Source organism: Notamacropus eugenii, chromosome 4 (genome assembly GCF_028372415.1).
Source record: "Notamacropus eugenii isolate mMacEug1 chromosome 4, mMacEug1.pri_v2, whole genome shotgun sequence".
Taxonomy (NCBI): domain Eukaryota; kingdom Metazoa; phylum Chordata; class Mammalia; order Diprotodontia; family Macropodidae; genus Notamacropus; species Notamacropus eugenii.
The window spans coordinates 462,514,145-462,526,771 of record NC_092875.1 but is presented as its reverse complement, the minus strand read 5'-3'; the positions used below and the strand labels follow the sequence as shown (position 1 = coordinate 462,526,771).

At 37.8% G+C, this 12,627-nt stretch overlaps 1 protein-coding gene across 5 annotated transcripts in view; it reads left to right on the top strand.

The window, feature by feature from the left end:
* The window catches only part of RASGRF2 (Ras protein specific guanine nucleotide releasing factor 2), a 327,187-nt gene that overhangs the window by 245,035 nt on the left and 69,525 nt on the right, over positions 1 to 12,627 (top strand). For all 5 annotated transcript variants that reach the window (XM_072606257.1, XM_072606256.1, XM_072606259.1 and 2 more), the window contains one exon: positions 9,680 to 9,786. In XM_072606257.1, the coding sequence (XP_072462358.1) occupies positions 9,680 to 9,786 (107 nt within the window). The remainder of the gene's footprint in view (positions 1 to 9,679; positions 9,787 to 12,627) is intronic.

Genomic DNA, 12,627 nt, shown 5'->3' with positions numbered 1-12,627 from the left:
TGATAAATAAGCAAAAGAGCACCCTGTGCATTAATGCTTTGTGCCAATATCCATAAATAGGTCTGTGATCTATCATTAACTTGAATATTCTCAACAAAGATCAGAGTAGAACCTAGTTATGCCTCCCAATGCTATGGGCCTCTTGTCCATGTCCTTAAGGGCCAATCTAGCATACTGGGGGCCTTCCTTCCTTTCTTCTTACATCACAAAGGTTGCCTACCTGTGCCGTCCCTTACCATGTGACCACTCAGTCTTCGTTTTCAATCATATATTTCCTCAATGACATCTTTTACTCCTGTTCTCCAGTGTTCCTTGTAATTTGGGGTAGCCTACTCATATCTAGGAATCACAGGGCAAATCTGTGCTTAAGGAAAAGTATCATAGTGGTAATATATTGGATGGACTGAAGTCAGGAAGAGTTTGTGGCAGAAAGAGTAGTGGCTTTCTCTTTGATGCTCATTTTCACATCTTCAGGGCCTGTCATGGTCCCACATTTTGAAATTATCCAATAGCACTGGAAGAATATTGATATTTAAAATAGGGACCTTTGTTTCTCAGAGGAGTTAGAAGACAACAACAACAACAAAACATTGCAATTTCCCGAAGGTGATCCAGCTCACTGGCTTTCTTCTGTTTAATTCTAGGCCCAGATAAGTGTCCATATGTACTCTTTATACCAGATCTATCTGTCTGTCTGTCTGTCTGTCTGTCTGTCTGTCTGTCTATCTATCTATCTATCTATCTATCTATCTATCTATCTATCTATCTATCTATCTATCTATCTATCTATCCCCAGATGGATAAGTTCCACAGGAGACCTTTGTCACTGTTTTTGTCATGGACCCATTTGGCAGTCTGGTGAATCTTATGGACTCCTTCTTAGAATAGTGGTTTTTAATGGATAAAATAAAATACATAGGATTACAAAGGAGATCATTTATATTAAAATAAAAAGATGTATTTTTTCCCCATTAGTTCCTAGATTCCTGAAATCTTTGCACAGATCCTTTTGTCCATGAATACCAGGTTAAGAGCCCCTGCCTATAAGTTGTCCTTCTGATTGCGTGTTATACATAATCTGGACAATTCTCTTCTTGATTCTTCTTATGGGTATAGTCAGGCCAAACTCTTTTGTGTGGTTATGGGCTACTCCAGGGATTCATGGAACCTGCATGTCATAATCTGCAAACACCAGCACATGGAGACCCTCGCCATCCACAGGGAGTATCTCTTTAACTTGGATCAATTTTCAATTAAGGTGATCTCTGTTCTGGATGTTTTGTGAAGGTAGCCAGGTCTGGAGTCAGGAAGACCTGAGTTCAGATGTAACCTCAGATACTCACTAGCTGGGTGACTCTGACCTTGGCTTTAACCTCTATTTGACTCAGTTTCCTTGTTTGTAAAATGGAGATGATAATAGTAATCCCTACTTCCCAGGGTTATTTGTGAGGATCAAATGAGATGATAATTGTAGTGTTCTTAATGTGCCTTGCATACAATAAGTGCTATATAAGTGTAAACTGTTAGCTATTATTATTAGTATAATGAAGTGTTCATTTGTATAGTCTATCTAATTAGAGAATATGATGGCATTTGATAAAGTATTGATTTTGTGATACAAACTGTGAGGAGGAGAGCTTTATTTGGAGTTGCATTGTCAAGAAAACTCAAAGAAATGAACCTCAATCTAGGACTGAAAGGGGCAGGTAAGATACAAATAAACAGAGAGAGGAGGGCATGAGGAATAACATGGGCAAAGGGAGAGAGAGTGAAGGTGTCAGATGACATGAGCACCTAGAAAACCAGCTGGCACAGAGTTTACGTTAAAATGTGGTGGGAAATGTGATCAGCTAGGCAGAGTAGGACCAGATAATATGAGAGAGCCTTGAAAAATACGGGGGAAAGTTGGCTGGTCCAGGTTCATGCCATTGGCAGTTTCTGAGCAGGAGAGTAAGATGTCAAAAGAAGTGTTTAGAAAAAAATAATCCAGCAGAAGGGATGAAAGGGGGAGCCAGTAGAGGAAAGAAGACCAGCTAGGAGGTCATTGACTTTATTTAGGTATGGGAACTTAAGAAGAGAAAGTTTAGGGGGGGAAATAACTTCACTTTTGGACATCTTGAGTTTAAGATGTCTTGAGGATAACTAACTTGAAATGTCCTTAACCTTAAAACACTGAATAGATTATTGTTTTTTTTAGTGTAGAGCTAGAGTTCTTAACCTGACACTATGAATGTTTTAAAAATATTTTGATAACTATTTCATTTTGATTGGTTTCCTTTGTAATCCTATGTATTTTATTTTATGCATTTAAAAGTCTTATTCTGAAAAGGATTCCAGAGGCTTCACAGGAATGCAAAAGGGATCTATGACACATGAAGAAATGTTAAGAACCCTTGATTTAAAGTGATAGAATATATATCTTTTTCTTGGTAGGCCTTGTCCCTTAGATCACCATTGTAGTGAGTTATACTCCATTTCCTTTAGGAGAGAGAGTTTATAGAACTGTGATTTCATTGGTATAGAACAGTGGTTCTCAAAATATGGTTCTACAAGGTCAAACTATTTTCATTATAATACTAAAATATTTTAAATTTTAATATGGTAAATATCAATAGATATAAGCCATAAAATCTAAGCTCTTAGAAAGGGGACCCTCACTAATTTTTGAGAGTGTATAGTGAGACAAAAAGTTCTGAGAACCTTTGGCATAAGAAACTCTATCTATAAGTAACTTTCCATTATTAACACATTTTGGCAGTTTATGGTCTCAGTTTTCTGGGAACAGTGAGAGTCAGATGACTTGTCCAGGGTAACCTACACAGTATAGATCAGAAGCAAGACTTTCTTTCTGACTCTAAGACCACCTCTCTATATACCATGCTATACTTCCTCACAGTCTACTAAGTATTGTAAATAATCATTTGATATTTACTCTTCCAGATCACACTTGGCTATGGGCTTCTTATAACTATTTTTTTCTTGATGCGTTGTGACTTTTCTGCTATTAATTTAATTTCCATCAGTAACTTAGAAGTAAGTTACTAATTGATGTAATTAGAAGTAGCTAATTGATGGTCTTTGAGCATTCATTAAAGTTACATGGACTAGTTTGGGGAAAATTCCATCTCCTGTTTAAGTATTACACCTTGTTAATGAAATCCATGCTTATTAGAATTTTTCTCATAACTATATATTTAAATATCATTAGTTCATTCATCATTATTGTGGGCTTTGAATAAGCTGTCCCATACTTCATGGTTTTTATTCTTTCTAGCAAACCACCACGTATAGTCAACTTCATAAAAGGCTGAAAATGAAAGTCTTTGGTTTTTTTCATTTCATTTTCATATTTGATGAAGATTCCCATTACTGAATTTTTTTTTATTTCTTCACTTCTCCTATTGCTCTCTTCCCTTTATTGGCACCTGCCATCCTTCCTCCCTAACTACCCCTCCCCCTGCCAATTGCCAGTGTCTGCTAATAGAATTTTAATAGATGGTTACCGTGCTCACATGAGGAGGGAAGAAAATTGTGAATAAAAACCCTGCAGTTTGTTGTTCTGGTTGATGGAAAATCATAATGAATCATACAGTGATTTTATTTCGTTGTTGCCAAATTCATAATAAGGTAATGGCCACCAACCTGGCATTCGGTTGGAGGCTTTGCCTGACTGAGTTGCACAGTTCCCATTTCAGGAAACTAACTGGCTCCTCTTGGTAAGACAAAACACCTGAGATTCTTTGATTTTTTTTCATTCAATCTTGTGAATTTTGAAAATGTTGCTGCAGTGATGTTTTAGTATGAGAGGCATAACATTGAAATTGGTCAAAATGGGGGACTTAATCTGTTTAACTTCTTTTTAAAGTAGAATCGTGAGTTGAAAACTATTGACAGTTTACATAATTTGCCCACATTTCTCAACCACGGGGTAAAAAAGTGAACACCATATGTATGTTTCGTTGTACTCATGATCCTTCCCCAAAGAGCTATCTAAGAGTAGTGTCTTCTTTCCCCAAACAATATATAAATTTTTAGAAAGAGCCTTGGGAGAGAGAATGTTTAACAAGATAAAATTTTTCTACCATCTTGAGATAGTTCCTAACCTAGACTCAAGTATTCTGGGCATATCTGTGGAGGGTGTACTCACTGAAAGGGCATACTTTTTGCCTGCCTTTAGTTGATGTAAATAGGCTTGTTGTCAAAGAGCCTTTATGAATTTAGATTTTAAAAATATAACAACATAGCATAATAATGTGGGAGCTTTCTCTACCCATGTATATACAACCCACCTATGTCTCAGTCTACAAAGTTCTAGAGAGTTGCCCCAAATATGTAGAAAGTCAGTGTGGTATAGTGGATAGAGCATCTACTTGATGTCAAGACCTGGATTCAGATCTGGGTATCTGATCCTCATCTGCAAAATGTGGACAATAATTCCCTTGGAACCTACTTTGCAGGGCTGTTGTCAGGCTTGGATGAAATAATCTTTGTTAATTGATTTGAAAATTGTAAAGTCCTGTATTTAATGTTGTTGAATCGCTTCAGTCATATCTGACTCTTCATGGTCCTATTTGGGGTTTTCTTGGCAGGGATACTGGAGTGGTTTGCCATTTCCTTTTCCAGTTCATTCTATGGATGAGGAAACTGAGGCAAACAGGGTGAAGTGACTTGCCCAGAGTCACACAGCTAGGAAGTGTCTGAGGTCAGATTTGAACTCAAGAAGATGAGTCTCCCTGACTCCAGGCCCAGCACTCTATGCACTGTGCCACCTAGCTGGCCTAAGAGTCCTTTATAAATGTCAATAATTATTGAGGTTTCATCACTTAACCTCCTTGATCCTCAGTTTCCTCATGTATAAATTGAGGAGGTTGGATGACCACTAAGGTCCCTTTCATCCCCACCTCTATGATCCTTCTAGCTTTAAACCATGATCTATTCTAGTTCTAAAATTCTAAGACTGTTTTTAAGTCAGACTTTTTTCCAGGTAGCTGTGTCCCCAAGCATTTTGTTGGCATTATTATGTTATTTTGTGTATTGTTAAGCTTTTCTGAGAAGTTCAAATTTTGGCCCTACAGGGATCTGACAAGACTTATGATTCATCCTGCTGATTGATGCCACTGACTGGGTGGTCCCATCGGTGTGGTAGTGTTCTCACTGTCATCAAAGCCTGAAGCCATCTAAGACATATTTAAGTGACAGGAATTCTCAGTATTCAGTAGCAGAAGGCCAGAAAATCAGCCCTTGCTCTGATTTTTTTATTCACAAGGCCAAAGGGGCTCTCAGGAGACCATGCAGTCAAATCTCCTACTTTAAAACAAGACCGCATCGTATGTCCTCCTAGACAGGAAGGAATTTATTCTATTGCGATGTAATTTATAGCTTAGAACTGAGACCAGATTCAATAGTAGGAACTTTTTACAAAATCTAGATATCATTTTGACTCATGCACATACCAAGGGTTTTGTCACCCAAATTTGAGTCATTTGCCTCAACCCAGGATTTCTCCTAATAACATCAGAATTGTACTTGTGTCTGTGTCTCCACTAAAAAAGGAAAAGGAGCTGCCTTTAAGATGCTTAGTGTAGTAGCAGTAATAGCAATACTTTGGCAGTACCTGATGGAAAGCCAAAGACCAGAACCAAAAAGAGTTAAAACAACTCTGCCTCCCTCTCTATAGTATAGCCTCTAATATTATCTTAGGATTAAACCCCTTCACCCCCAACCCCCAAGGGAAAGCAGGCAAAAGTTGCTGGAGAATTGTAGTATAAGAAAGGATAAGCAGGATGTTCTCAGAAAAACCTGGAAAGACTCACATGAACTGATGCAAAGTAAAGTGAGCAGAACCAGGAGAGTATGGGGCACAGTACCATCAATGTTGTACAGTGATCAACTCTGAATGACTTAGCTATTCTCAGCAATACAATGCTCTAAGACAATTCTGAAGGACTTATGATGAAAAGTGCTATCTACCTCCAGAGGAAGAACTGATGGAGTCTGAATGCAGATTGAAGACTACTTAAAATTTTTTTATTTTGTTTTTTTTTGGGGGGGGGGTCTGTGTTTTCTTTCATAATATAACTAACTTGGAAATATTTTTTGCATGACTGCATATATATGACCCATGTAAAATTGCTTGTCATTCAGTGATGAAGGGGAGGTGAAGGAGGAAGAGAGAGGATTTGGAATTCAGAATTAGAAAAAAATGAATGTTAAAATTGTTCTACATGTAATTGGGAAAAAATGAAATGTTAAATAAAAAATAATAAAATTGGGACAATAATAGCACTTAAAAGAATTGAGGATCAAATGAGACCATATATATAAAGTGCATTACACCCCACCCAAAAGTTGCTAGAGACACAAACAGACCCTTTCTGGTGAGTACTGCACCTCCTCCAGGGGTCTTCCCAACTTATAATACTATCCTTAAGTTAAACAAACCCATCCCCTAGTCTTACACAGTCCACATAACTCACAGTTTGCTCTTCTACATGATGGCTCCATCCTTTCCTACTCCTGGCTTTGATTTCTGAATAGCCCAAGAATTCCTCCTCTTTTCACTAAGAGGCTTAGATAAGGAGCATCTCATTTTCTAAGACTTCCTCTACTGTATCAGAAGCCTTGGTCTAGAAATTTTACTGCTTTTCTGGAGACTATTCTAGTCACCTATCCTTCACCAATTCTGGCTTACATTTCTATAGCTTCTAGCTAGCTTGAGGGATCCCTTTACTGCTCCATTATTGCTTCTGTCTGGTGCTGTTCCTGAGACCACGCAGGTTTCTGCAAGGGCCGTACAATTCCCTCATATGCATGGTTCTCTGGAACTCCAACCTTTTCTCTGACCCTTTCTCTGGTTAACATGGTTTTCGTTCTTAGTCCTCCTTTCCTCTAGACAGGTAGTCTCCAAACTTTTTTTGGTTATGTACTTCTATCAGTAAATTTTTTTTCAGTATGCACTCTCAACAAATGTATTTTTTAATTTATATATGTACTTATATATACATATGTATATATATATGTACTTATATATACATATGTATATATGTACCTGTATATATACATACATATATGTGTACACATATGTGTATGTGTATATGCATGTATGTGTGTGTATACATATTGTCTGTATTCAGACATCAGTTCTTTTTCTGGAGACAGATGGTATGCTTCATCATTGCTCCTTTGGATTGTCTAGGAGTACTGAATCATTCACGTTGACGCAATGTTGCTGTTGCTGTGTATAATGTTCTCATTACTGTGTACAGTGTTCTCCTGGTTCTGCTCATTTCACTTTGCATCAGTTCATGTAAGTCTTTCCAGGTTAGAAAAGGAATTATATTGAAACAGTTATCAAAATTCTATCATTAAATTCTATCACATAAGCCTTTGGTATTAAACCTTTCTGGTTTAATTTTCAAAATATTTTTAATGGCAATGTCATTTGCCCAAAGACAATATAATATGCTCCTATTTGGGTTCTCTGAGCTGAGATATATATTAAGTGCTTCAGTATTAGGGGTTTAAAAATGAAAAAAAAGCAAAAACTGAACTATTCTGGGGATACCAATACAAAAAATTAGTCCCCACCTGAAGAAGCTATTCCAAGCATCTACACTACAAGGCTTTGTTCTTGAAAATCATTTGGTAAACTGTTGGCTACTAGCTGATAACAGTTGAAGGATAGTTGGTTGGTGGGCTTGTTGTGGGACGGTTGGGTTTTTTTTTTTTTTTTTTAGTTTTTGCTTTTTTTGCATTTTAAGAGTTGAGAATGAGGAACTCTTTGAGATTAGAGTCTGTGTTCTTTTCTTTTATTAGAACTTTAGCACAGTGTCAGGCACATGCTAAGTGCTTAATAAATGTTTATTGATAATGAATGTTAAAGACCAGAAAAGTTTAATTCCAAAGGCTTATGTGATGGAATTTAATGGCAGAATTTCAGGCATGATATCAGGAGGTGAGGGAGCTTACTGGAGACAAAGGAGATTGAAATCCTACCTTAAGGATGCCAGCAACTTGACCTGTTCATAAGGCCAGTCTCTGAATATGGCTGATCCATTCTGGTGGTATTCACAAATTGCTTCAGCTAAATACTTCGTGCCTTGTTTAGAAGGGTGACCTAAATGAATGGTTTATCCTTTTTCAGGAAACCTCCTGAATCCTGCTAGTAATATAAGATATTAGCTTCAAATAAGCAGAAAGAGGATTAGAAGCTATTTTGAATAAGAGACATAAATTAAATTTGCTGAGATGTCATTTATACAAAATACTGCTGGTGTTGATAATCATTATAAACATAAAAACTGAGAACAGTCATATCTGAATGAAAGTAAGATTTAGTAGCTAGGTCTAGAAGAAATATGACATAAATGTGCATGGTGACCCTACACTGTCTGTGTTTGTCTTCACTAAAATATTCAAGCCTTACCTTCACTGAACACATAATTTAAGATAACGATTTAAGGTAACATAGAAGACTGCTCTCAATATTATAAAGATTTTGTAGAGATGTGAAAATAAGGATATGGGGCAAGAATTATTAATATTATCAATATTTTCCCAGGGATCTTTTTTGGTGTTATTGAAGTCTACCATTTTTCCCTTCAAAGCGTTAGACATCTTGCCCTTCTTTCAGATGTTTTGAGAATCAGTCCATCAATGTCCTGGCCCCTCCTCTGTGAATGTGTGACCTGGTCTAGTTCCTCTTCTCCTCTTTCCTTCTTAGTTCTACTTACTACCATTTTGACCTGTTCATATATTGTGTGGTATAATAGACTCAGAGGTCTTTGGCTCCAATCTCAGATCTCCTATTTACCACTTGACTTTGACCAAGGCCTTCTTCTCTAGGTCTCAGCTTCTCCATCTGTAAAATGAGGAGGCTGGACTACAGAATCTTTAACATCTGTCTTGCCTCTAAGTATGTAAAACTATGATTATTGACTACAAATCCATGGGGACCTTCTGAAAAGTACAGTCTCAGCTTCAACTTTAAAATGGAATCATGGGAGATAGCAGTGTGTGGAAGTTCCCCTAGCTATCTTTCATAGATATCCTCCCATAGGCATGACTATAGATTGGCTCTTTTTACTATTATTTTTGAGCAAGTAACAAAACTCTAGCATATGTAACAGAGTTTATTAAATGCTAAATTCTGGGTGAAGCTGTGGTGGCCTTTGCCCTCACCATCTACAGAACATTTGTTTTTTGTTTATAAGATACACAGAGTAAAGCGATAACTCGAAAATTTGTTTTTGGCATTTATATAATCTATAGGTTAAAGGTATTTGCATAATCTGGGTCCAATACAGTAATGACCATTTTCTTATATAGTTACCCTTTGAGTAAAAGCATGAGCTAATACCAACCCAAATACACAATCTTGAAAATTTGTGTGGTAGAATAAGGTGACTCCAAATGGAAGAGAGAGCTAGTTATTCAACCAGTTTTACATGTAATTAATGGTATTAACAAAGTGTGAGAGGCATTCATTTCACTGCACCTGCAAACACGTGAAACTGAGAATATAATAGGTAAGTAGAATTAACAGTGGCTGGAAAGCCCCAGCACTTGTATAGCAGCAGGTTTCACTTGTGAGCTTCTTTCAAACAGTATCCTAAAATAAATGACCTTTTCCAAGATTCAGTGGATTGTCTTTAACTGCAATGTAATTTTTCCTCCAAAGGATTTAACAACAGTGAGAGAACCTGCGACAAAGAGTTCATAATACGCAGAACAGCCACCAACCGTGTCCTGAATGTCCTCCGTCACTGGGTCTCAAAGCACTCACAGGTATTTTTATGGTTAATTTATTTATTTGTTCATTTATTTATTCTAAAGGACTTGAAACAACAGTTCTCTGGAATATGATGAGCATTTTTCAGGTCTGCAGATAAGTAGCATCAAAATACCACATGTCATGACCTACTCTGTCTCTACATAGCATAAATTAGAGGCTAAGAGAACCAGAAGGCCCTTAGAGATCCTCTGAGAACAACTTTCTTATTTTGTTTTGTTATCTTTTAAAATAAAGAGTTATTTATTTTTAATTTTCAACATTCACTTCCATAAGTTTTAAATTTTCTCTGCCTATCTCCCTTCTCCCCTCCCCAACTTCCTTATTTTATAAGAAAATGGAGGCCCAGAGAAATGAAGTGACTTACCTAAGGTCATGCTACCATTAAATGGCAGAGGAAGGCCTAGAACCCCAGCCTCCTGACTTTGAGCACAGTGTTCTTTCCCCACACCACACTTTTCCACTAGAAAATTAGCCAAGGAAGTTCCCACTTTTCTCTGATCAAATCAATAAATGTTCTTGTACCGTATCTAAACTTGCTTTCCTATCATCAGTCCACAAAAAATACTGCTGTGATGTAAAGCATATATTTTAAATGATTTAAGATATTCAAACCGAACTGCCTTTTGATCCACATTTGTTTCCTGTGGTCATTTGGTTTCTCATTCTAGGGCAGAATTAAAGCTCATTAGAGAAAATAAGACTAGTCCTTGTTTACTTGTCTGGATTCGTCTGAGTAGTTTGTGATGTTTTTCTCTTCTAGGGTCATATAATTAGGAAGGTCTACTTCCTTGGAAATGATTCAGTTCGTAGTCACTCCAGAACATGTTAAACTCCTGAGTCAAGGCTAGAAAACTTGGAAGAGAGATACTAGTGTGCATAGGAAGCCAAGTCATTTAATTAATACTAGTATTTATTAAGGATTCTCAGACATTATGGGGTGGCTAGGTGTTACAAGGGATAGAGTACCAGGTCTTAAATCAGGAAAACCTAAGTTCAAATCTGACCTCAGACACTAGCTGTGTGATCTGGGGCAAGTCACTTAACCCTGTTTGTCTCAGTTTACCCATCTGTAAAATGAGGTAGAGAAGGAAATGGCAACCCACTCCAGTATCTTTGCCAAGAAAACCCCAAAGGGGATCTCAAAGAGTCTGACACAACTGAAAAAAGGACTGAATCACAACAAGTCAGACGTTGTACCTCACCAGTTAATGGAAAGGAGGAGGAAAAAGGCTTTAAAACAGGAAAATATCTTAGAACCTATCAACTTCTGAGAACTGGAAAGAACATTAAAAATCATCCAGTGAGTCCAGTCACCTCATTCTACAACTGAATAAATGGAGGCCCAGAGAGATTCAGGGACGTGACTATGATCACAAGGCTAGCCAGCAGCGCTGTTGAGACTAGAGCCCAGATTTTTTGTGTTCTTTCTACCTTACCTGGGGGTCCAGGCCTTGCAGTCTCCTTGTGTTGCTTGAATAACAATAACTCAATTCCCATAGATACTGCCTAAGAAAAACCTCTTTGATGTCCCATTCTGTCTAGCAAGTAATGCTAAACAAGCTCTTCCATACATATTGTTAATTAGGTCTGCTGGACAGAGGAGGTTGAATGATACCATTACATTCTTGCTTAACTTGATGTGGGAAATAGATTCCTGTGTGAAATGATGGTCTCTTCCTCCAAATGATGTACTCATGGCCACATAATCCTTTAGCAACCCCAAGAGGCCCATCTTTTATGGACCAGCCCAAGCACACAGCTGCCCAGGTTCATTTCCTTTCTCACTGCCAATGAGCAGGATGGACTAGAAACTCCACTCTTGAAGGGGATGGTGAAAGCAGAATTCGGTATGAGAAGTGTAATTAACTAAAGGGGTGCAGTGTTTTCCCAGCACAAGCTTATTATACAAGCATAGACCTGGACTGCCATGTGTCCCCCATGCATTTTAGGAAGATCTTGCTAGCTATACTTCCTCTATTACATTTTATTCAATGAGTCATTATATTTGAGTCCCTGCAGTTGGGTTTTGGGTGGCTCTTACACAGTTGTCTCATCATCTGATGACTTTATCCTTGCCTTCTCACTCATTCTAATGAGTTTTCTTTTAGCCTTTTTACTGGTCTATATCATGTAGAATGATTCTGTTACCTTTCTACTTGGCAGTCATTGCCTTAGTATATGTGTCCTACTTTTTTTTCCTATTTTGGGAGTTTATAGTTTGTATGTAAATCTTAGGTTTATTTGTTAGAAAAATAGTGTGCCAAATGAAAGAGCTTATAATATTATGCTACTCTGCATACCCTGGTAAAGCTGTCTTGGTAGATAGGCTAAACCAGGTTGAGGAATTGACAGGCCTCAGACCCATCGGTGAGTTAGGGGGATGTCAGCCCCCAAGAACGTAGAGGCTATACCCAGTGAAATGAGCAGATGAGAACAATTTGTTCCAACAGCCTTGAAGGTGACTGAAACAAATGCTGCCGGGTACTTAGAGCTTGGCTGTATGTCAAAGGTCATCACCCACTGAATCCATTGGTCATCTTGACTTCAGTCCTGCCAGTTGTAAAAGCAAGGACCCCAGCATACACAGGAGGGCCTGCTGTCACAGGTTCTTAGATCTGCTTTTCTAAAAGGAAAGGCAACTTTTGAGGGGGTCAACAATCACTTTAATCAAGCACAAGTATCATTGACTTAGATCAGGGGGAAAAGTCAGCACCCTGAACTTCAGAGAAAATACAGGGAAATCAAGATCAACAGACAGGCTTCCAGCTGCCTGACATAAGCAATGCATACACCACAGATCAACAGACAGATGCAGTTGTCTGACCGTTGCATAC